This window comes from Battus philenor, unplaced genomic scaffold (assembly GCF_028537555.1).
Source record: "Battus philenor isolate CCGP_79_NKW_IND1 unplaced genomic scaffold, ilBatPhil1.0.hap1 SCAF_2, whole genome shotgun sequence".
Classification (NCBI taxonomy): Eukaryota; Metazoa; Arthropoda; class Insecta; order Lepidoptera; family Papilionidae; genus Battus; species Battus philenor.
In genome coordinates, this window is record NW_027181682.1 from 16,715,768 (window position 1) to 16,741,305 (window position 25,538).

A 25,538-nucleotide genomic window follows, 5' to 3' on the forward strand; every position below is an offset into this window, starting at 1 on the left:
AAATAAGTAAATTTAACAAACTTTTTTGATACCCATATTGTGGTGGTTGTGGAAAAATATGTACCTAGTCCGCCATATTGGAACGGCGTCCATCTTGAATTTTAAATTTTGACATAATCATCTTGTTTTACTAGTGTAGCCCTATCATTTGATACCCATATTGAGGGGGTTAAGGAAAAATATGTAATCCGCCATTTTGTATCGGCGGCCATCTTGGATTTATTTGTCATCTAAATTAAATGTGTGTACCAAATTTCAGATCAATCTGACAACGGGAAGGTGCTTAAATTTCAATTTCTAATTTTGACCCAAATAAACAAATTCTGTACGGGTCGAACTAAATAAAACCGTTTAAAAAAACAAGCGTTTTATATAAGATTATTAATAAATAGACGGGTGTTTATGAATTGTATGTAGATGTGTTAGTAAAACCAGTTTCTTTCTATAAATTAATAAGACACTAAAAATTATCATGTACTGTTCAATTTAAAAATAATGTCAAAAATGATATACCTGTATTAATTTTTTCACGTCATCATTCTGTTGTTTATATTGTCCATTTGAAAGCGACGTTAAATTTATTTTTTTTATAAAACTTTTGTTTTATATCCATCCATCCATCTTTTAGAAAAAAAGAAAAATTAAAAAAAAAGACTCGAACCCAAAACAACGCAACCTCGAAAATCTAACGACGCACACTGAAAATTAGTACTAATTAAGCAAAGTAAACGACGCTAAGCGAGGTATTAGTGTAGTTTTTTTTTCATAATACTGACATTTTAAATATAAAAAATAGGATATGAAGCTAGATTTTTAAAAAATGTTATAAACCAAAACATCAATGTTTAAAAAAGAAATTCTATTAAAATGAATATAAAATGTAATTTAAATACTGGCACTTATATGTGTGTATAAGTTAGTTATATGTTGTTTGTCTTAATTTTATACCATTTAATTATACATTTAATAATTGAAAGCTTCTTATTAAACGGTTTTATTTAGTTCGACCCGTACGGAATTTGTTTATTTGGGTCAAAATTAGAAATTGAAATTTAAGCACCTTCCCGTTGTCAGATTGATCTGAAATTTGGTGCACACATTTAATTTAGATGACAATACAATATAATAAAATCAATAACATTATAAATCTAAGATGGCCGCCGATACAAAATGGCAGGTTACATATTTAATTTACTAACCCCCTCAATATGGGTATCAAATGAAAGGGCTACACTAGTAAAACACGATGATTATGCCAAAATTTTAAATTCAAGATGGACGCCGTTCCAATATGGCGGACTAGGTACATATTTTTCCACAACCACCACAATATGGATATCAAAAAAACGTTTAACTTAAAAGTTTTTTAAATGTATTTATTTCTTTATAATTATTTGTTCAGACGCTGTCCCACAATGTTGCTTTAATAAATAACACTACAGATTATTATAATACAAAAGGATCGAGTCCGACTTTCTCGTACAAGCTGAGAGGTTCCCACGTGAGTGTGATTAAAGAAAAATCTTGGAAATGACTCATTAAGCGAATGCACGGCGGGTGAAAGTGAAAAGATTTGTCACACGCAACGGTACGGCAGCTCGACTCAGCCCTTATAATACAAATAATGCGGGATTTATCAATTGGTTTTAAATAAACATCATTGCGAGCATGTATATATAGGTAACTGAAAGTAATTGAATATGTCGCTTATGATTGGACTCATAACGAAAGCTCAATGTCTGCCCAGCTTACTAGAAACTTTGCTGGAGTTACTTCCGCCAGTTTTCCCAGCGCTAACGCTTTCCGAAGTGGCAGGTAGATATTAACCAGGCGTAAGCATCTGGACAAGCTGTGGTTCGTTCTCTCTAGCGCCCGTGTGTCGAAATGCTAAGAGTCGAAGTCCACTTGTGGAGGCCTTGCACTTTGCTACTTTAAAAGAGGTTTTAGACTAGGCACAGTCGGCGTCCTGCCACCTCATACCCTGAATCTGCAAATGCCATTTGGGCAGCAGTGAGAGTCCTATAAAAAAATTAAAAAATCACCCAGCAATGAAGAAACGAGGAGATCAACAGAAGACCTAAAGTTGTTGAACTGTTCGTCCGAAGTGGCAGGGGTACATCGGTCGTGCAGCCATCGGTCGTTAAGGTAGAAAGGAACTCAAGTAGCGACCACGAGCTGATAGAAGCGTCGTGGTTAGGTTCTAGGTGGATCAACGACATAATCAATATCCTGAGAAATTGCTGAACGCGTGAGACCAGCATCGTGGCGATCTATGCGAGATATCTATCCCTTGGAGTGGCATCTGTTAGCTGACAAATAATATAATTTAAGGTACTAATGAAATCAAGACGGATCTTGGAGGCTCCGAAAGAATGCCGAAATTGACACTTTAGTAGCACAGCCAAATATCATTGGCGAATATAAAGCTCAACGAATCCGCTGGCTTGGTCACTTGGAGCGAATGGAATCGGATCGGAGCGTGAAGGTAGCGTACCTGGAAAAACCGAGGGGTCGAAGACCAGTGGGTAGACCCAAGTGTCGCTGGATCGATCGCGTTGAGGCAGACTTGCGCGAATTGAATGTCAACCAATGGCAGACGATGGCGTAAGATAGAGGAAAGTGGAAGTCTCTCGTTTCGGAGGCCAAGACCCACTTTGGGTTACTGAGCTAGCGGAGTAAGTAACTAATGAAAAGAAGACAAAAATTAAGAGTCTCTAGTAATGTAGTAAAAAAATACTTCTTTTTCCATAGGCAAAATGGTGTAAATTAAGAAACCTATAAGGCGTACCTATAACCCTAATAAGGCCATACCGTAAAGTTTTACAATACAATTTTCGAAATAAAAAACTTATTTTACGACAGTAAATAAATAAATAAAGGGCTTATTATTTTCAAAATACGAAATCTTTATGTCTCTAATGAAAATTTTTAAATATCACGTTTTACTGAAGTTACGTATTTTTTTATTTTTCTGTGTGTCACAAAAACTGATCGTGTAATTAAACCTGGTGGCTAAGAGAGAAGTCCTGGGGATCTTCAAGATATCCTACCACAAAAACCTCCTCCTCTGTGGTCGTCCTCTATCTGGAAGGATCCCGGTAACCCTGGATGCGTTATTCACGCCGGGAGCCCTAGTGATGTTACAATCTACAAGCTTCAGAATAGGTGAAGCTAATGGAAGAACAGTGATCCCAGCATAATCACTCGATTGCTTCTAAATACTAAACTAACACAGGTTATCTTGTAAATTACAGTAATTTACAAGAAAAAGCATCTATCATGGCAGTATTAACTTCCATCTTAGTCGTTTTGTCTCTCCATCATGTGACGTAATTACAGGTTTAGTGTTGTTACCCGCGACACGCGAGATCTATCGATAATAATTGTATCGACACAATGTACAGCGTTTTCACTGTTACAGATAAGATAAGTTTATATTAGAAAGTGAATGTTATAGTGGCTTCAAAAAGGTCGACGACCGCGTGTACAACCTTATACTTAATATATTATTAAATAAAAACTGACCTCAAACGTATTGATTTAAATTTTATAAGTGCCTGGCACATCTTAACCTTTTTAAAATTCTTACGCCCCCCCTATGTAACATACATATTTTTAAATTAAAGCGAAAGAGTTAAACTCATATCGAGTCCATTTTCAAATCGCCCCCCGTAATAACTAAATTGTCCCACTGTGGGGCGTAGGCCCCACGTTGACGTCGAAACTTTAACGAAATGTTCTCTATATGTTGATAGATAACGCCTATAAACATTTTAGTGTTAGTAACGGATACATGACGAACCTAATAAAAATGATTTTAGTCACTGACGAAAATTAAAATTACGTTTCGCAGTTGAGCGTCATTCACAAGTGACTAAAGAATACTGCAGTCACGTGTTGGTGATGACACCAAAACGAAAGGTCAAATGATGGTCAACGGCGACCACAAGAGAAGTCTTAATTATTCAGTGCTATCCAAACTTATCTGTTGTTATCTAAATAAACAGGGCCGTCGGTCACCGATGACTGACGGCACTGAGACGTAATATCAACCTACAGTCGCATGGAACTATAAGTGAAGACTGTATAATAAGTTTAGTGTTCTCCTCCCATAACTGTCGTTAAAATACGACTGTCAGTCACCGGTGACTGACGATACCTAAACGTAACATTAAATAACAGTTGCCTATAAGTGTAGCTTAAACAATAGGTCAAGTGTTCTCCATCCATGCTTGTTGGTAAAGTATTTACGACTGTCAGTCACCGGTGACTGACGACACCAAAACGTAAAGTTGAATGACCTATTACTATTAGTCAAGCCGGTAAATCTGTATTAACCATGTCTTGGTAGCATACGTACCACTGTCAGTCACTGATCACTGACGGCAACTAAACGTAAAATCAAATTACAGTCATATATAATTGTAGCTTAAACAATGAGTTAAATGTTCTCCATCCACACTTTGTTGGCAAAATATTTTCGACTGTCAGTCACCGGTGACTGACGACACCAAAACGTTAAGTTCAATGACCTATTACTACTAGTCAAGCCTCAACGGTAAATCAGTCCTAACCATATCTTGGTAACATACATACGACTGTCAGTCACCGATGACTGACGACACGCGCTAAGCAAAGAAGTTTAAGTTTGAAAATATGAAAGTTGAAGACTTACCGTGCGGTGGGAGAGGTCGGCGACGGAGTCGTGACGGTGATCGAGGCTGCCCAGGCTGCAGCACGAGGCCGACGAGGCCAGACTCACGGAGTCGGCTCGCGCGCGGTGCGGCGACACCGCCACGTGTTTCAGCATGCCACCTGCCTGCAAAGAAACTAACATTTAATCACCTCGTCTCGGTGAACATCTCGAGAGAAAGCTCCTCGAGCTGTGTCATCACCTAAAATCCTACGTAACTCTCTGTGGCGTGCATATCGCGCGCCACTCAAACACCAAGCTCTTACCCACGTGACCGTCAATCGCATCGCGGCGGCGGCGGCAGTGAAACAGATAAATGACAGATGGCGCCACAGTAGACGCAACGAAAACCTGCATCGCGCTGTTGAGTCTCCGCGCTCATTATAAGGGCTAGCGGAGGTGCGGTCAACACATGAAGAAGCAACTGAAGATCAAGAAGCAACCGAAGAACAAGAAGCTACAGGACTACGACAACTCTTACACTGGTGACCCCGACGTGATGCGATTGACGGTCACGTGGGTAAGAGCTTGGTGTTTGAATGGCGCGCTATATGCACGCCACAGAGAGTTACGTAGGATTTAAGGTGATGACACAGCTCGAGGAAAATTTCATCATAACCGACTGGCTTTTATCTGATCAGTATGCGTTTGGAACTTTCGTATATTAACTTATTAGTCATTTTAAAAAAATTACAATTTTATTTTTCATTATAGCTCTCGCTGTTCTGGTATTTTTCTCACGTTTGCGATCACATAAATAAAATAAACATTTTATTCGTACGATCATGTAGTAAAATCAAACCACAAAATAAATCTATGGCAAAATAAAATAACATATACTTTAACTACAGTATGTCAAGGAAAATGTCTTAACCAATGACTAATACAAAAGGTAATTTACCGAACTAACAGAAACAGATTAGATACTTAAATAAACATAGATAATATATAAATATGAAACATTTATCTGTTCGTAATATTTTCCTTGCGAAATACCAAAACGGGTTTTAAGCTGTTTCGTTTTTAATTCTTGTATTTATGTACAATATATAATAAATAAATATACAGGATAATTAGAAAGGTATAAGAGCTTAAAATACATGATCGTACAGCTGATTTTCTATCAATTAATATATGGTACACCCTATCCAAAAATCATTGATTTCAGATATAATTAAAAACGTAACGATAATTTATGTAAAAAAAGTAACAAATCGGACTACTATATACATTTGATATACAGAGTGATTAGAAATAGGTTTAAAAATTACAAAGTTTTTGTTGAAAAATGATAATACATTCATCCCTTTAACGCTTTTACACTATACTATTTTATATAGATATAGAAAACAAATTACTTTAATTATCACACTATACAGAGTGATTCTAAATTGATTTTTGTTAAGGAATAAACTATGCATTAACTCTTATAAATCTTGTATACCTATAACCAAACATCCTGTACACCTTGCTTTACGTATCATAAGTAAAGATGAAGAAAAAAAAAACAATTTCAAATTCAGAAAAGAACACATAAACATTATCCCATCGACTCGCTTTGCTAACCATGAAAAGAGTTAAAAAGCTATAGACATTATAAAGAACAGATGTGTTTGTATCAATGCTTCTACGGTGGCCGAGCATTGATGCAAGGCTCATTGGAATCCATTTAAAGAATGCCGAGTCTAGTAAAGTGTTTGGGCTACGTAAAATTGTTACTGCATGAAATAGGGTTGTACAAAATATTTCTTGGTCGATATAAAATATTTTTATAGCAATATAAATATCGATTTATTATTAATATCTATGTTTATAACGAGCAGTGTTTAAACGAATATATGATAAATAAAAAAAAACTAATAAAGGAAGTAATGAGATAATTTACTTATACGGAACCTTATTATATATGCGTAAAATATAATTATATTCATTTATTCATGACAGTCGATAGAAGCCCAGCAAAAACATAGGCCTACCTCAGAGATCGTCACAATGCCCTATCTTGCGCTGTCCATATTCAGCATATATTGTTATATGAAAGTACAAAAAATAATACAAGGATAAGTAATCATAGATTTTAATAATTATTTTATAAATAAAACTTTGCGTTGACAACCCTAAAAGCAGTTAAGGCGTGACCACACAAACCGGCGGGCGCGCCGCACGTGCGGGCCCATTAGCGCGTGAACCGGCGCGTTTGTTTAGGCCGTTTTTCTCGGAAGGCGGTACCTGTTCGACTTGACGCCCAGGACTCGCAGTTAGGCGGATGCTCCTGTATCCTTCGCGCATTACAAACAAAAAGGATAACTTAAATTAAGTGTATAAAAATAGAAATAATTTCCATATTTGTTACTTCAACTTCCAAGTTCCACACATTTCGATCAGACTTCGAATTTTAGATTATACATCTTTTATGATGTATAATCCTTCATCTTTCCATCTTTTATGATTACAATATTTATTATAAATATGTACATTCAAATTCAATAAAAATTGATCAAATAAAAAAGTACTGCATTACACGAACGCTTCCTTCTGCATAGACCTACTTGCAATGTTTTGAATATGGAATAAGTGCCTTGCAATACTATACGTATTCTACTTTCAAAAAACTAGATTTGACGTCATCAACGGACGTCATATACCATCGACCTTCCAATTTTAAAAATCCTATCCACTATTGGTGACAATTTCGTCATAAAATATCACCGTGTACCAAAAACGGGGTCAGCAGGACGTAGTCTAGCAATATACAATCCTTATTTATTTCTTCCTTTTAGATACAGTGTTAGGCAATGTTTCTAGTTATGTCTGATTTTGATTTTATTATAAAAGCTTACCTTTACAATTTATCTCATTGGATAGCTAGCTAAGGATGCGTTTACATTGACAGCAATATATCAAGAAATAAATACAACTTGTGTTAGAACTACGAATATGAATTATTATACTACCGTAGTTTCAACGGGTGGACCTAGTGCCTCAACTCCTTAGGATAAAGCTGCATTCCCCCACTCTGGTCTGACCTATATAGCTGTTGAACGACAATATAAATTTGCAGCGTGAACTCGAAAACGCGCGAAGTTCACAGCGAACTGTCAAATGCGGAAAATTTCAATGTACGTCTTATACACTTTGTTTGGTAAGAATTCTTTTTGTACTGTTGGATATTCGTATTCTTTATTTAAAAGTATATTCCATTAGAAACAAATTTTCGACTAAATTTAGATTATAATTATAGATAATATTGGGGTGTCATCTTCTTTGGTATGAAATGTTAATTTGCAGCTGACCGATACCCCTTCTTGTCACGTTCCGTTCTACGCGCGCGAACTTACATATATTCCATTAAGCGCATTGTTTTATTTCATTTATATGCCAAATTTGCGGCTGACCGACCACCCCACCTTAGTAAGTTTCGTTCTACGCGCACGTACTTACATATATTCCTTAAAATACATTGTTTTTTTTTCATTTAATTGCCAAATTTGCGGCTGATCGACCACCCTTCGGCCGTTTCATTCTACACGCGTGACTTACATATATTCCACTAAACACATTGTTTTCTTTCATCTAACTGCCATATTTGCGGCTGACCGGCTACCCCACCTTAGTACGTTCCATTCTACGCTCGCGAACTTACATATTCCATTAAGCGCATTGTTTTCTTTCATTTAACTACCACATTCCTTAGAATGGATTTAATTTATATTTACCAGTTTTCAGGCCACAGTTTGCGTAACAGAGCACCCAGCTGTGTGAGACAGATGCCCTTATGTTTGTCTTGGCATGTTTGACCAAATGTCGGCCGATTCACATATTTTCATTGTTTACAGTCTATCGAATGGTCTGCTCACTTCCGTACACGTGGCGGATTAGGTTATTCGATTCTTTGTTAGAACCGTGTGCCTGAGAATGGCTCAAATACTTGTTTACCTAAAAACGATACGAAAGGTCAGTCACCTGCTTTTGAACGTATAAGTCTGTATATATTGGTTATTTAAGTATTTCTAATATATACAGACTTGTGTTTTTTTACTGTCTTGGGTTTTGCAGTACGAGAACAGATCTGGAAATGGAATTGGGTGTCAAAAGAGACAGTGGCCTCTCTGATGAGGGACGCACGATACCGCCACACTTTCTTGCAATATCCAAAAAATTATAATAATGTTGGTAATTAAGTAAGAAAAGGACCAATATTTAGCTACTTGCGCACATGCAGTGGTGGTCGTGCAATAAAGTGCACCGCCCGCCAGCCCGCTGATAAATGCGTATGCGGCAAACAAAGCGAATTACACAACTACCAACGTTAAATAACTCAACACGTGTTTCATCCCTCCACGGGGCATCTTCAGGAGTTATGTTACACCGATTAGTGCCAAACAGAGAGTTGGTAATTAAAAAATCAGAATTTTAAAAGAAAACGTAAAGAAGGATGTAAAATAAAATGTATATAAAAATGTTATAACGTAAGAAATGTGTAGTATGGTATGTAAATAAAAACAAAGAAGTATAAAAGAAAATGTAAAGAAAGAGAAAAAAGACAGAGGAACGAAAGCAAAAAAAAAAAAGAATCGGCGGTCCAGGGCGTTGTTATACATACACTTTATCAGATAAAGCCTAAATGAAATCAAAATAATCAGGCGACATACCGAGACAAGGATTTTTGTCATTTTACTTTTAGTATGCGTCGAATTATTGTTAATGATAGACCAATATTGTTTTTTTGAATTTTATTACAAATACACACACACACACACGCATACACACATATATATATATATATATATATATATAAAATGAAACCGATGAATAGAGTATGTAAAATAGGACATGCATTCCTGTTCACACCGCAGCGTGTTACTCGACATATCAGCGTCTTTCGATGTACTGACATCAATTCGATATATTTACAAAAGGAGAACAAAGAAACTTTATTGGAATCGATCAGTAATATAAAAATGAGTCAGAACCAACAAACATTCGTGCATATTCGTTGCTGGAGTTTCTTCCGCCACTTCGCCCAGCGCTAACGCTTTCCGAAGTGGCAGTAATGTAAGCCAGGTGATAGATACTATTAAAATCAAGGTTCGGTGATAACGACGAGTGACAGCCCAAGTCAAGGTGATCTCGGTGATATCTCGGCAGCCTCCGTACGGTTAAAATTGTAGTATGCAGTGGCCTGAACGGAGGCTTCCTAAAGAGCCTTCGAGCCATGCTACCTTAAAAAGGTGTAGGGCTAAGCGCAGCGCTCTTCTTCCTCGCACCCTCGAAATCGGAGCTAGTTTCTAAGAAACTTCTCAGCCCTAAACACAGCCGGCGAGTAGCGTGTCTGTCTATTGTGATACAGGATATATTTTGAGGAATGTGCTGTAGAAATCGACGAATTATCCCACCATCTCTTTCTCTATATGACGATCAGGAAGTAGCCCCACTCTTATACTCTACGTTTCTGATCCGCACAACCTGTATAAGGTAATCTGCCGGGTACCTCAACTCCTGAGAAATATAACCCAGGTCTCTTCAAGGTTAGAGTGACAGGTAACTTACTGAGTCTTCGTGCTTCAACTTCAACCATATCGTCGCTTTCCAACAGGAGAGTTGGTGGTCAAAGACGGACTAGTATCCGATAAAAAAAACTATCAACTTCCTAAGACTCTGATAGAAAAAGTGATGGAAAAAGAAACGCCATTTCTACAACTTTAAAACATTCACAAAAACATCTAAATGTGTGTCTTACTTCAATCCATTCTTATGCTCACATTATTCATTAGGATCTTTATTCCACAGACATAAGCGTCCGTGCCTTTGTTTTTACATTTACGTTTAATATTACTATTTTTTTTGTATGTTACAGTATTTACTAAGTCTCTTAATCTGTTTCAACGACACCCTAACAATGTTCAGTTTTTAAGAATGCGTTCCTTGCGACCACTTCCTCATCAATACTCCATATAGGCATCCTCAAGTTGTGCGCCAGTTTCTGTGCCGTATTCGCCACATCGATGAATCTTGCGATTGCATCTTGAGTCTCGTCCGTGTAAAACACGCACGTGTGTGACGTGATATTGCTACCACCGCATGATGGACACTGTTGCACAACCTGAGGGTATCTGACCGTCTCGCTCTTTAGCCCCTGAGCCTCGTGGATGTTGAGCTTCATTGAACCTGCCTCTGTATCGTAGCCTTGGCTAATGAGAACTTGTTGATCCTTTTGGGTGTGAGGTACAGGGTGTTTCTTTGTTTCAGGATATTCTCCCCAGAGGAAGCGCACCTACTCAAGCAGTCCACCATCTTCTAGGGCAAATATATGCCCTACTAGAGAAGGTTCGTACTCCAACAATAATATTCCTATAGTAACAACATAAACATTGTAATAAAAAGTATAAAAAGTTTAACCTTTTTATATATTATTTATAGTTCGTATCATTGAACGAATCAAAGAGACATCTTTACGTTCACCATTAAAAATGTTTGCAACTCCGAACGTCAACAGCTTAGACGAGCGGAAGCTGTTAATGGAGCCGGCATGCGAGGGAAGCGAGACGCGAGACTAGATAAACATTTTATCATGGTATTATTGAACTTGGCTCCACTGGTACTTGGGTTGTAATATTTCTAGTTTAGTGTTATATTGTCTCTGTTACAAATTACCTGCTCCGAAAAATATTGTACTGTTAAAAGTTAATTAAAAATTAAAAGTGATCCTATTAAAAGAAAAATATTAATATATTGCTGGTAGTCTACTACTGAATATGGGCCCTCACATAGATTTCTAATAGGAGTCTTAAAAAGCGGTCAGTATTCAGCATCTTCAAATGACAGTTCAAGGTCGGCTGTTAACATTGTAGTTGGGCGTCCTGTGCTGCGGTGCCAGTTCTTTTGTCAATTTCACAATTTAAATATCTGTCTGTATATTCTTAATATGAAAATTTTAAATTAAAGTACTATGTTTATTGGAATCAGGCGTTACTTTGCGGAAGTCTATTCTAAGTAAGAAAAGGACCAATATTTATCCACACATTGACCCTGTGTTTGGCACTAATCGGTGTAACATAACTCCTGAAGATGCTCCGTGGAGGGGTGAAACATGTGTTGGGTATTTTATCGGTGGCGGTTGTGTGATTCGCATTGTTTGCCGCGTACGCATTTATCAGCGAGCTGGCGAGCGGTGCACTTTGTTGCACGACTACCACTGCATGTGCGGAAGTGGCTAAATATTGGTCCTTTTCTTACTAAAGTACTACCGTAACCGCTATACCGCGGCATAGGAGTTCGCGCGGTAAGACGGGGGAAGTGGAAGGAAGGGAGTATCTGCCTCTCCGTTCCCTTAGTCAGCCGTCAACGCTCGCGGCGGCGGCTCTTGTTATCTTTTTTCCTAAGGCACGGTACTACATTTTCGATTGCATTACCTATGTATACATCATTAGGTAGTATTTACAAATCTATTACGTACAGACTTCCTTTTGTTTGCATAATCGATCGCGCTTTTAGTTTATGCTTCCGCACGTAGTTAATTAGGTCTATTATGAAACAAGGCGATATTTAAATGCTCCATATTTACATTTGTTAGCCTTACAAAGTTTAAGTAAAGACGAACGAGATCTGCAGAAGAAGAATTACACGTCTAAAGTGGCAGTTGGCGGAGCACGTCGTGTAACCGAAGTGGAGCCAGGGGAGAGGGTACGCCCCCCACTAGGAGGACCGATGACACATTTAAGGTTGCAGGAAGTCACTGGATGCGGGAGACACAGGTCAGGTCATCGTGGCGACTATCAGCTGACAAGACGATGAAAACTTGAAAAATCTTTTAGATAGTCCACTCTCTTCTAGAAAAAGGGATAGAAGGCGATCATGAAGCAGTAACCCCTGGCGCTAGTAAGATCAGATGCGTCCGAACCATGCTAGATAAAACAATAATGATCACTATAGATGGTGGACAGACAATCTGGGTAAAGTTAGAAAAGGACCAATATTTAGCCACTTCCGCACATGCAGTGGTAGTCGTGCAACAAAGTGCACCGCCCGCCAGAGACTCACTCTGTGTTTGGCACTAATCGGTGTGGCATGGCTCCTGAGGATGCCCCGTGGAGAGGTGAAAAACGTGTTGAGTAATTTGGCGGTGGCGGTTGTGTGATTCGCATTGTTTGCCGCATACGCATTTATCGGCGGGCTGGCGGGCGGTGCACTTTGTTGCACGACTACCACTGCATGTGCGGAAGTGGCTAAATATTGGACCTTTTCTTACTTAGGATGGACTTCCGCAAGGTAACGCCTGATTCCATTAAACTGGTTAAGGTTGTAAAAGACATTGGATGCAGATCGCTTCTAACCAGTTCTTTTGAAAATCTGGGAGAGATCTATTCCAGCATTGAACACCACGACAACTACATAATTATCCCATATTTTCAATTAAAATTAACTGGTGCTCACGTAACATTAGCCATTTCGTATGATTCGATTCAGCCGCAAGCTGAAACACGAGTTGGCCCGCCCTGTGAATAACCGCAAGGATCCAGAAGGTTACGACGCCATTGTTCTCGAACGACTTGAAATTCCACTCGGTAATAGGGATGTCCAAAATTAATACAGCCTTTTTTTTAAATAAACCCCACATTTTTTTTATTTTTACCCGACATACATTGCTGATCAAGTGACAATGTTTGAGAGAGCAAAGCGCAGATGGCATCAAAGTCTACAACCTCTTTTAAGGTAGCACATCTCGATAGCTTCTATGGAACGCTCGGGATATATCTGGAGATATATATATCTTCGATTATCAACGTAACAACGTATTGAATTAAAAGGAAAATTTCCCTTATCAAGCAACTTACTTATATTAGGGGGACCGAAAAGTAATGTCGCTTTCTTAAGTAAGCAAGTATTTATTCACCTCCATTATCGACAACCTTTGGCCATCTAGTATACAAAATCAATGCCGGAGAGGCTTTAAAAAATTATTCTCATATTTTAAGATAGTATATTTACTATAAAAATTATTGTTGACGTCATCGACATCTGAGAATCATTCAAAAAGCTACTGTCATTAATTTTTACATACGCTTTCATATTTCCTCGCCAACAAAAATTGATACTAACAAGGTGTTGATACTACAAGGATCTAATTATAAAAGATAGAGTGTATTATATAGCGTATTTCAGCATAATACTTCGTCATAAAAAAAGTATAGAAAAAGGGCGAAAAAAAATAATTTCTTAAAAATTATTTTTGACAACCCTGAACACAGTGGTATTGAATTACGTGAAGTATTTTAATAATTTTATTTTACCGCCTTTATGCGGTTTGTGCTTTGTGCACATGAATGGATTTCATTCGATTTGTACTAAAATCATATGCAGAGTATTTAGATTTCTATATACTAAAGGATATATGATGGAGTTGCTTTTGGAGATCATTTGCTACAATTAATTCGTCTTTGTCACTCGATTTTGCATCTCATTTCATCCAAAGGGGACAATGGAATCATATAAAGGTTATAATGGAATAGGCGTCTGTCTTCCATCTCACCTGATGGAAACGAAGAAAGATGAAGACGAAGATGGTACACGCCCATCTAAAAGAAACCTATTCACTCTACTCATAAAGGCTCCAGAGTTCAACTCATCAGGAAAAATAGATCCAGGCAGGTCGTTCCAAATCTTGGCGTCTCACCAACAGCGAAATGTCAAACTGTTCAGTTCGACTTTTGGGTATGTCAACAACGTTTGGATGAAACTTTTGCCTGCGCGAAGTAGTCCGATAAAGGAATGGAGATGGCTCAATCAGTTCGAAAAAAGCCTTCGAGCACACTCCAAAGTGTATCCTATAAAAAACCGATAAGCTGGCAACTCGACGACCATGCTTATGGGTGTGTAGTCAGCTATTTGAGAGCTTTTCGTTGTTAATTAACCTACAGGCTCTTCGGTCAACTGAGTCCAAAGCTTTCAGATTTGCTAATGTTATAAGTTAACAATATGTAACTTATAATAAGGACTGCAGAGGATGCTTGGAGACTAAGTCTTATGTCGAGACCTCCCTTGGAAGTCTTGTCTGGGGCACCTATTATTTTGATACATGCAAGCATAAGGTAGACGGTCAACCTTGTCAAGATCATTAGACGATAATGGATGTAGGCAGCTTCCAAATAGATCATTTTGGAGATAAAGTAGGCGTATGTCCAGTGGACTTCTTACGGCTGGAATGGTGATGATGATAAGCAAATGATTATCATCAAAGAATAGTCCTACTCTTAGAGATCGCCATGATGAAAGTTCCTGCATTACCTGCATCCATAGACTTACCGCGACCACCTAGTGGGGGAGGGGAATACTTACGCCACGTCTACCGTCTCCTAATTACCACTTAAGAACATTTGCTCCAACGGCCATCAGTTGCAAGAGCTTGTGCCTCGCTCATTACCACTTCATACAGGCAATTCTTCGAGTTACATCAGTCACATGGTTTCTGCTCGATTCTCCTAATTCTATATTCGATCTTGCAAATGTTTAAATCAGGTTTCAAATAACCAAACATCTGTCCACAACTGTCGGGACATCAGCGGAAGTGTTCGCAAAAAACTACCAAAAACCATCTCTCATACCAAATGAGCAGCGGCGTCACGTGAATATCAAACCCGTGCGAGTCGAGCGGCTTTCGTCATAGTAACCCATTTGCATACAATGGTGGGATTATATGATATTTCTTAAACGACTGACATCATCTACCAGCGAGGACTTGGTCGATTTAAGATGAACAAGTGTTCACTTTTTTATTAAGCACCCGCTTTATGACGACCTCTCGTGCTCCACTAACATGTGTAAGTGGAGACATTATTTACGATGAATTTTTTACTTTATTTGGTATATTCACACTCCTATTTTGTCCTTCTTAAGATCGCTCATTCATTCATCTATTGTCCTTTTCATTCTCTTCCATTCCTTTCGTATTTTGTCCTTCTTAAAATCGCTCATTCATTCATCTATTGTCTTTCTCATTCTCTTCCATCCCTTTCTTAGTTTGTCCTTCTTAAGATCGCTCATTCATATATTGTCTTTCTCATTCTCTTCCATTCCTTTCGTATTTGGTCTTTCTTAAGATCGCTCATTCATCATCTATTGTCCTTCTCATTCTCTTCAATTCATTTCGTAATTTGTCTTTCTTAAGATCGCTCATTCATCATCTATTGTCCTTCTCATTCTCTTCCATTCCTTTCGTATTTTGTCATTCTTATGATCGCTCATTCATTCATCTATTGTCCTTCTCATTCTCTTCCATTCCTTTCGTATTTTATCCTTCTTAAGATCACTCATTCATTCATCTATTATCCTTCTCATTCTTTTCCATTCCTTTCGTATTTTGTCCTTCTTAAGATCTGTCATTCATTAATCTATTGTTCCTCTCATTCTCTTTCAATTCTTTTCGATACCTAAAGAGCAAGGTATCGTACATCTCTCTTCGTACGCCAAGTCTACTTTATTAAAGAGCAAGTGTACATCAGTTATGATTGCTTAACTGGTGATACTTCAATTCTTCTTCTTCTTTTCACCCGATGGATGCCCACTGGAAGGCATAGGCCTCCTTCTAAATCGCCGATCTTCTCTATATCGTCGGTCCACCTAGTGGGGCGCATGCCCACGCTGCGTCCAATGGTTCGTGGTCGTCACTTGAGAACCGTTCGGCCCCAGCGGTCATCGGTTGGACGAGCAATGTCACCTGCCTACTGCCACTTAAAATAAGCGATTCTTCGAACAACGTCAGTGACCTCCTTTCTCGGCGGATCTCGTTGTCATCTTTTACTTAAACTTTGTAAGATGACAATTGCCCATAAAAGAAAATAATTTTATCGACCATAAAAAGAGGCATAAAAACCTTATTTTTTATTATATTTAATACATTGCAACTGGTTATATGTATGAATTGTTTTAAAAACTAAGGTTACATATCAGTACTTATTAAATATAATACAATAGTTATTACAACCAAAGGCAACCCAATAGGGTATTCTGACACCGTACCTTCACCAACAATTATGCCAAGACGACCCACGTATCGCGCGACGCATACTAAACTCGAACTATATCGATTCCCATAACTTATCGTAATACACTGCTCTTTCTATAAATAACGTTTCGTACGCCTACGAACCGAAGCAGCATTGTGTTCGAATATAAATAAAACAATTCTTGTTTATCGTTTCATTGATTCGAAACGCGTGCTTGATATCTCTAATCTCGTTTATTGGAATTTCAAATTACTTTATACGATTATCGACTCTTTGGTTCTTAACTTGAAATTCATTTTCGCAAGTTACATTTATGTATTTACTACAGTACGGAAAGCATAGTCTACGGGTGTGACATTAAAGTTTGCAGTTCAATTCTTTACCGGGAAATATTGTAGAGGTCCAAATGCTAAATCAGAAATGTCATAATTTTTTAAAGCTTCGCTTTTAGGTGATTGGTACGTTCGTTCACCTTTTATCACGTACTGTTTAACTATAAAAAAAGCTATAATTTTATAAAGTATAAAATTTTGCAGTCGCGGCTTGAGTTGACAACCTAGAACGACGCCATAGTTAAGATAACACACTTTTAACACCAAAAGTAACTGGCCTGTCGCATTAATGTATATATATATATATATATATATATATATATATATATAACATCTTTTTTGCTGACGAATGACAAATACATTCACCTATTTTAAGTTTTTACTTCCAACTAATCACACTGTATGACTAAAACAGTACAAAGACTTCAATCTAACTTCCATATTCAACCGAAATGCAATATATAAGGTATAAAATAAGAAATTAAAAAATGGTAAAATGTAACATAAATATAGTAAACAAAATAAATATTGTAAAGTAGCAGAACGGAAGGAATGGTGAACGAAAAGAGACGATGTATGAAATGTAAAGGAATGAATAAAAGTGAGAGATAATGTGAGCGAAAAATGAAGAATGAATGAATGATATTAAGATTGATATAAGAAGAGTGAGCAAATAAAAGAGAACGTGGTAAAATTATTAAACCAAAATTGTCTATGTTCATCCAAGATGGGTGAATGTACAGGAGATCTAAAATATAGGGAGCACTGTATTTAAAAAAATGTCAACCGAAGGAGACCAGTTATGGCATCAAAAAGAAACATGTTCATTGAATTAATCATAACTGCATATATCGGAGCACGCAAAAACGTGTGCAACGAACGAACACGCGGCAACCGAACTGGATTTCACCGCGGCTCGGTAAAAAAATACACAAAGACCCGGGGATTTCCCACGACAGACTCTCTTACACAACGCTCCTTATATGAAATAGAAATGCCAATAACCAATCCAATTACACCAATTGTTCAAATCGTATACATTTTTTTAACTTTCATTTTTGATTAAAGAAACAGTAGCGCTATTTACTATAGATAGATTCTTACTGTATTTAGTGTTGATTTAGAAGAAACGTGGAAGGTAAAAGAAAGAGAAGGAAAGTACATGTATGCCTTGCAGCAGCTGGAGAAGAATAAGGTGGACTAACTGTTTTGATTAAAGAAACAGTAACTCTATTTATTATATTATAGATAGATTCTTACTGTATTTAGTGTTGATTTAGCAGAAACATGGGAAGTAAAAGAAGGAGAAGGAAAGCACATCAATGCGTTGCAGCAGCTGGAGAAGAATATGATGGACTAATTGCCACATAGTCTAGCAGATTGGCAGAGGGCATGTCTATTACTGCGCAGAACACATAGCCACAGGAATTTGAAGGTTCCGGACTGGAGACCACAAACTGACAATAGCAGTGTAGAATGTACTTTTACAAGGAATAATTTCATAATGTCTATGGAGATGCTTATTGTCTATTGTAGAATTCAGACAGTAGATGACCATAGTTTCGAAATCGCACCTGAATCTGTGCATACGAATTGCTTTTAAGAGTGAGGAAGAGAGATTAAGTTCACAATTGCTCTCCCTGTGTCGTATTCCTCATCAGTAAGATACCTGACTATTTCTGGAAGTTGGTTGCGTTGTGTATTGCTTCGACTAATGATATGTCGACCATAGTTCTGACCTGATCGAACCAAAGAAAGAGGCTGCAGAGAGGGCACCATCAATCCACTTTTTCGTCAGTTTTAAGTTAATGATATAAAGATACAATTGATTTATTCAACATTGGAACTTTTAACAGAACTCTTGTTGATCGTCATCTTCTTTTTCTTTAATACATATATTTTTAACACTCCTTCGCAAATTGTTACAGTTTTGGAGAAGAAACAGAAAGAACACTCCACAATAACACATTTTTTAATAAAGCCAAAATTAAATCAAAAGAAATAGGCGATATCGGTGCCAAGGATTCTTGTCAATTAAATATTCGTTCATCGAATAATAAGCTTTTTCCGTCTTTTAATATGCGTTAATAATTTTATTTATAGTAGTCCAATAAGGTTTTGCGGTATTTTAATAAAATAATCTGATTTCGTATATTACAAATGAATTATAAACTTTTTTAAGCCGAAACTTTGGTACAGTCAGTGACGGTGCCTTATAAATGCACTATGAACGTATCTTATTACTTTTCATCTATTATAATTATTGTAAACGTAAAAAATTCTATCATAAATATATCGTGGGACCACTGTAAGAAAATTGACCTATTTAAACAGAATTCCCGAGTAGATCAGCGGCCCCAAGACGTTAATGGCTGGGATGGCTCTCTTTTTCAAAACAAATATATTTGCAATCTCCGCACCTTTACTCAAAAGCATCAATGACCTATAATTCTATGAAAATAACTAAAATACACTATTCTAGCAATATCAATATCAAAGTAGTGTTTTATCTACATAAACGCACTCTTAAATTTTTTTTAACTTTAACAGTATGTAGGTAATTTAGAAATATCTAATATATAAAATTCTCGTGTCACGGTGTTCGAACTTGAACTCCTCCGAAACGGCTTGACCGATTTTTACTAAATTTTACATGCGTATTCAGTATGTCTGAGAATCGGCTACTATCTATTTTCCATACCCCTAAGTGATAAGGGTGGTCCACACCTAAATTTTATTTTTAATTTTTTAGACAATTTTTATGGTTTTTATTTTATTATGATACAGCATACAAAAATACATACAAACCTAAATTTTCACCCCTCTACGATCAACCCTTATCTTACATTTGTTAATTAAAAACTTGAATTTTTTTTGCAAAACAACGTTTGCGGGATCAGCTAGTACTTTATGGGATTCTTCCTAGGGCCGATAAGTAATAACAACACAAAGTCCGTAGTAGAAAAGTGTATATTCACCAAGCTTAGCCCGTATATATACCGATTTAAAACTACGAAAACTATGTTCAACCAATAAAAATCGCCAACCAATCACGCGTCGAGAAATATTTCAGAGCGCCCTTTCTCACCAGATATATATAAGGAATTATATTTCTGTGAAATTCCCCCGTTTAGTGTCTCGTTGACTAAGACGTAATGTAATTTCTAGAACTTAAAAAAATATATGGTAACCCGGTAAACGTATGGAAAGTCAAATTGCCAAATTGCAGCGTTTATATACGAAATTATAATTCTCACGAGTAATGACAACCATTGTGTACTTCAAATGTATGTTTCACGAAAGACGCTGATGTTGTAAGGAATATTTATAGTTACATTACACACACGAATGTCTCAATCAATTGTTGTTCTTGGCTTTGATGAACTGAAGATATTATATTTCATTTTCATCATCGTAAATTCACACACCCACAGCTGGACATTGGTGTCCCCAGATTTTTTCAATAGGAGCTGTTAGAAGCTGCTTACATTCAGCGTCTTCCGAAGGCATTAACAAAGTCGTCTATCCATTTAAACTTCATGTAATTTAGCCAAGTGTTAACTTGGTAAGAAAAGGACCAATATAGAGACTTCCCATAGAACCGGTTTAACCGACCTGAAACCGCTCTCCCGACGACTTTAATTAAACTTTATACATATAATTTATTTATATAAGCATCATGGAGGTTCTCAAGTGGCGTCCACGAGCCGAAGATGGACCGACGACATAATGAAGGTAAGAAAAGGACCAATATTTAGCCACTTCCGCCATGCAGCGGTAGTCGTGCAACAAAGTGCACCGCCCGCCAGCCCGCTGATAAATGTGCATGCGGCAAACAATGCGAATTACACAACTACCACCGTTAAATAACTCAATACGTGTTTCACCGCCCCACGTGGCATCCTCAGGTGTAATGTTACACCGATTACTGGGAGTCTGTGTTTGGCACGTCTACTGCTGCATGCGAGTCCTCTCTCAAACTCTGTGTTTGGCACTAATCGGTGTAACATAACTCCTGAAGATGCCCCGTGGAGGGGTGAAACACGTGTTGAGTAGTTTGGCGGTGGCGGTTGTGTGATTCGCATTATTTGCCGCATACGCATTTATCAGCGGGCTGGTGGGCGGTGTACTTTGTTGCACGACTACTACTGCATGTGCGGAAGTGGCTAAATATTTGTCCTTTCTTACCGTTAATTTGAGAGTTGTTCATAATATCAACGAAATACCAGTTATCAGCCGTAGATTTCGTAAAGCAAGTAGCTTTTTAATTCATAAATAATTCATCTAGATAAATATATATATTCCGGCGACTCTAAAAGGCGAAATAGAGCGGCGTGGTCAGTGTAGAGACGAAATAAGGAAGACGGCGACATGTCGACGATCTTAAGTGACAAGGAGCGTAGTTGATTTCACTCAATTAGTCTGTAATTGGAGAAGCTAGCCATACACTGCCCCGCGTCCTTGCCCGTCCACGCCGCTTTTCAGCTTCCATGTTAATTGTTAATTGTTATTAATTGACCGACAGTTCGATTCGACGCTCTGAACCTTTTAATCTTATAATTTTTTTTTAAACGGTTTTATTTAGTTCGACCCGTACGAAATTTGTTTGGGTCAAAATTACAAATTGAAATTTAAGCACCTTCCCGCTGTCAGATTGATCTGAAATTTGGTACACACATTTAATTTAGATAACAATACAATATAATAAAATCAATAACATTATAAATCTAAGATGGCCGCCGATACAAAATGGCGTATTACATATTTTTCCTTAACACCCTCAATATGGGTATCAAATGAAAGGGCTACACTAGTAAAACACGATGATTACGTCAAAATTTAAAATTCAAGATGGACGCCGTTCCAAAATGGCGGACTAGGTACATATTTTTCCACAACCATCACAATATGGGTATCAAAAAACCGTTTAACATAAAAGTTTTTTAAATGTATTTATTCTGTTAGAGCAATGGCTTTGCAGCCTTTTTTGTTGCCAGTGGTAAAATCATCATCATGTAATATAAAAAATCATCACACCTAGTCATGTGCTGCGTATCATTCACCTGAATCCTCTCATTTTCTATTCGATCTCCTCGGGAAACTTCAGAAATATATGTTATCTCTCTTTATCACAAATAAAATGTCTAAATACCATGGGAGTAAGTAACGAATATGTCAATAGATGTCGCAATCTGCAGCAATATAAGGTTCTAAAATATATTTTTTTCATAGATTATATCAATAAACAGTTATTGCTATGGATACTAGCCATTCATACAGATAAGTATAAATAAAATTAATTTATTCAACAACATAATTCTTATTGATTGTCAACTTATTATATATGTATTTTTTTAATCTATTTTATTTTTGAATATACTTTGCAAAATGTTACAGTTGTGGAGAAGAAGCAGGAAGAACTTCACAACAACACATCAGTCTATATTATCTTACCTAAGTTTGTATAATATACCATATTTACACATATATATGTGTGTGTGAATATATACACATGTATGTAAGTATATTTATTTCCCTTTATCCTTAAAGATAGATTGACTGCGATATAGGTAGACAAGCAACGTTGTTTCGACTGAAGATTTGACATATTTAAATCAAAATTAATAAAATAGTTTAGCAAATAAAGGAATGTCGGCCATTTTGTTTTATAAATGGTGTGATATAATAATAATAATAAAAGTGTTTAAGTTCATATGTAAAATCGTTAATGTTTTTATTATTAATTATTTATAAATAAACATTAATTTTGTTACATTCAATTCTGTGTAACATTCATTTATTATCTGTGGCAAAATTTAAAGACATTTTTATAAATGTCATGTCAAATTTTCGTATAATAATAAAATGTATTTCAAAGTATTTTACGATGAACTATTAGTAAAGCTTAAGTTTCAATGTGATTCGGTTTAACCGGAGTTGGTAAAATGGATGTTCAGCCATTGACAAGCATTGTATGCTTGCACGTACTTTATTGTCGGTTAGGTCAACGACCCCCATATGGACTGTTTCAATATACGCAACGATCTGTGCTTACGAATGAGATGGATATCTATAATTGTTACGTTCGAAAATATTGTCTAGAAAGAGTAAAAAATTTTGTAACAAACCCTTTCAAGAAAATTTTCTAATTTTATTATTGATTTAAATGCATATTTTTAAACAGTATAGTACAAAGTCTGGAGTCACAGATTAAAAATAAATTTAATACATAGCAATTCGAATTTCAAAAACGCTTTACGTATTCCGTTATATATTGTTTTTTAGAGCCTACCATACATTAAACAATATATATTACTAACGTACAAAGTTTGCAGAGACAAATAGTAAATAATAATTAATTTTAATAAAAAATAATTCGAAATTTGAAAATGATTGTTGCAATTTGAAATTTTGATTTACTTGCTGTATTATTATTCCGTTATTAATTAGCTATGTATTTGCTCTTTTAAATGTATTTAGTTTGATTTTCTCTAAATAATAATTTTTACTGTCTATCACTCAAGAAGAGACGTCGTCTTCTTGTTTCAGCTTATAGACACCCACTGCAAGGCATATGTCTCTCCTAAACATATTTATATGGGGGTATACCATATGTGTTATATTATGGTACGCAGAGAATGCAGCTGCATATCCTCTGAAAATTTGTTTCGGAGCAGTAGCGGAATTAGCCATAGTAAAAAGACGAAAATTCAAAATTACTCAATAATGAACTGTGTTAGCTATTTGTCGTTTCAGCTCATAGACACCTACTGAAATGGGGTTGGAAATGAGTTTCTCCCACGTCTTCTTTCGCCACGCTTAACAGGCTGTTTGACGATCGCAGTGTGGTATTATGGTACGCAGGGGACGCTGCTGCCCATCTTCTAGACTTTTATTTATGAGCGGTGGTACTCCTATATAATTAACTCTTAAATGGATATTGATGCAAATCTGCAACATACCACTTAAACAGTATAAGTAGCAGTAAATGCATAGTGTTGTATAGCTGCAACATATGGTTTTGAAAAAAATTTAATAATTATAAGAATATTATACATATATAAAAATATTTTCCTCTGCATTGTAGTGTACCTATCTGCAAGATATATATTTTTTAAAAGTGTAAATAAAAGTCGTGCATTTAAAGGTTAAAGCACGAAGCTTGAATTAAATAAGATTGTATCTCGGGAATCGAACCAATTTTGCAAATTAAATTTTATATCCCGGCCAGTGTTTTTGTTGTGATTAAAATTAAAAAAAAGGCTTAAAGTCATCCAGAGAGCAATGTAGACGGCTATGTGCAGAGTTTCGCTGAGAGATCGAATTAAAAATGAGGGTATTTGCAGAAGAATCAAAATTACCGACGTAACTCTAAGAATTACTCGTTTGAAGTGACGGGGGAGGGGGGTTGGGGCCGAAAGGTTCTCTAGTGACGACCATGAACCAGTGGCGAGGGTACGACCTCAACTAGGAAGGTAGGTAGATCGACGATATTGAAGTCGTGGGTAGTCATACGGCGTTACTTTGCGGAAGTCCATCCTAAGTAAGAAAGGGACTAATATATAGCTACTTCCGCTATGCAGCAGTAGTCGTGCAAAGAAGTGCACCGCGCGCCAGCCCGCTGATAAATGCGCGTGCGGCAAACAATGCGAAACACAACTACCACCGTTGATCTACTCTACACATGTTTCACCATTCCATAGGGCATCCTCAGGAGTAATGTTACACCGACCAGTGCCAAACACCGAGTGACAGATATAGTGCATTATGAATGTACGTACTATCGCGACCATACATACAATTATTTTATCGTGCGCGATACTAATTTTTTTATCACGGTACATGCTTTCTAACAACTTCCCTATTAAATTGAGTTTAAATAAATGTTGAATTGTAATATCTTAGCTGTATCTACGTTTTATCAGTCGACCCAGACGAGCGATCCATTAAAGTTTTGGAGCAATGTAACTACGTAACTTCAATCAGTGCTTCTCAAACCGTTATTGTATTGGTTACCAAGAAATACAGTCATCGTATTGTGAGTTACAATAGTCAGACTACTTTAACGTAAATAAACTTATGAATTCTTAGAAAAATTCTTTATATGATGCTTTAGTTGTTGCAATTCAAAAATAGATTAGTTTTTTGTAAGACAAAAAAAATAGAAATTAAAGGACGCAAAAAGGAGAAAAACGCTAACGAGTTTTGCCTATAATAGCACATATATGTATATATATATATATATATATATATAAACAGGCAGCTCGAAGAATTGCTCTACTGAAGTGATACTGCAATCGAAGACAATCGGGGCTGAAACATCCTTGAGTGGTGACCACGAGTCAGTAGACGCGTGGACATATCATCCACTAGGTGACTGTCGACATAATGAAGGTCATAGGAAATTGCTGAATTCGGGCAGCGTAAGACCTGACATCATGGTGATCTTTAAAGGAAGGCCAATGTCTGACAATGAACGTCTACCATCAATAAACTCCTTATTTTTCTAAC

General features: G+C 36.8%; 1 protein-coding gene across 3 annotated transcripts in view; it reads right to left on the reverse strand.

Moving 5' to 3' along the window:
* The window catches only part of rau (RA domain-containing protein rau), a 95,072-nt gene that overhangs the window by 54,569 nt on the left and 14,965 nt on the right, over positions 1–25,538 (reverse strand). For 2 of the 3 annotated variants that reach the window (XM_068765232.1, XM_068765233.1), the window contains exon 2: positions 4,676–4,819. In XM_068765232.1, the coding sequence (XP_068621333.1) occupies positions 4,676–4,810 (135 nt within the window). In that variant the 5' untranslated portion in view covers positions 4,811–4,819. Of the gene's footprint in view, positions 1–4,675; positions 4,820–6,841; positions 6,864–25,538 lie in introns of those variants that run through there. The other variant, XM_068765234.1, reaches the window with a different exon arrangement.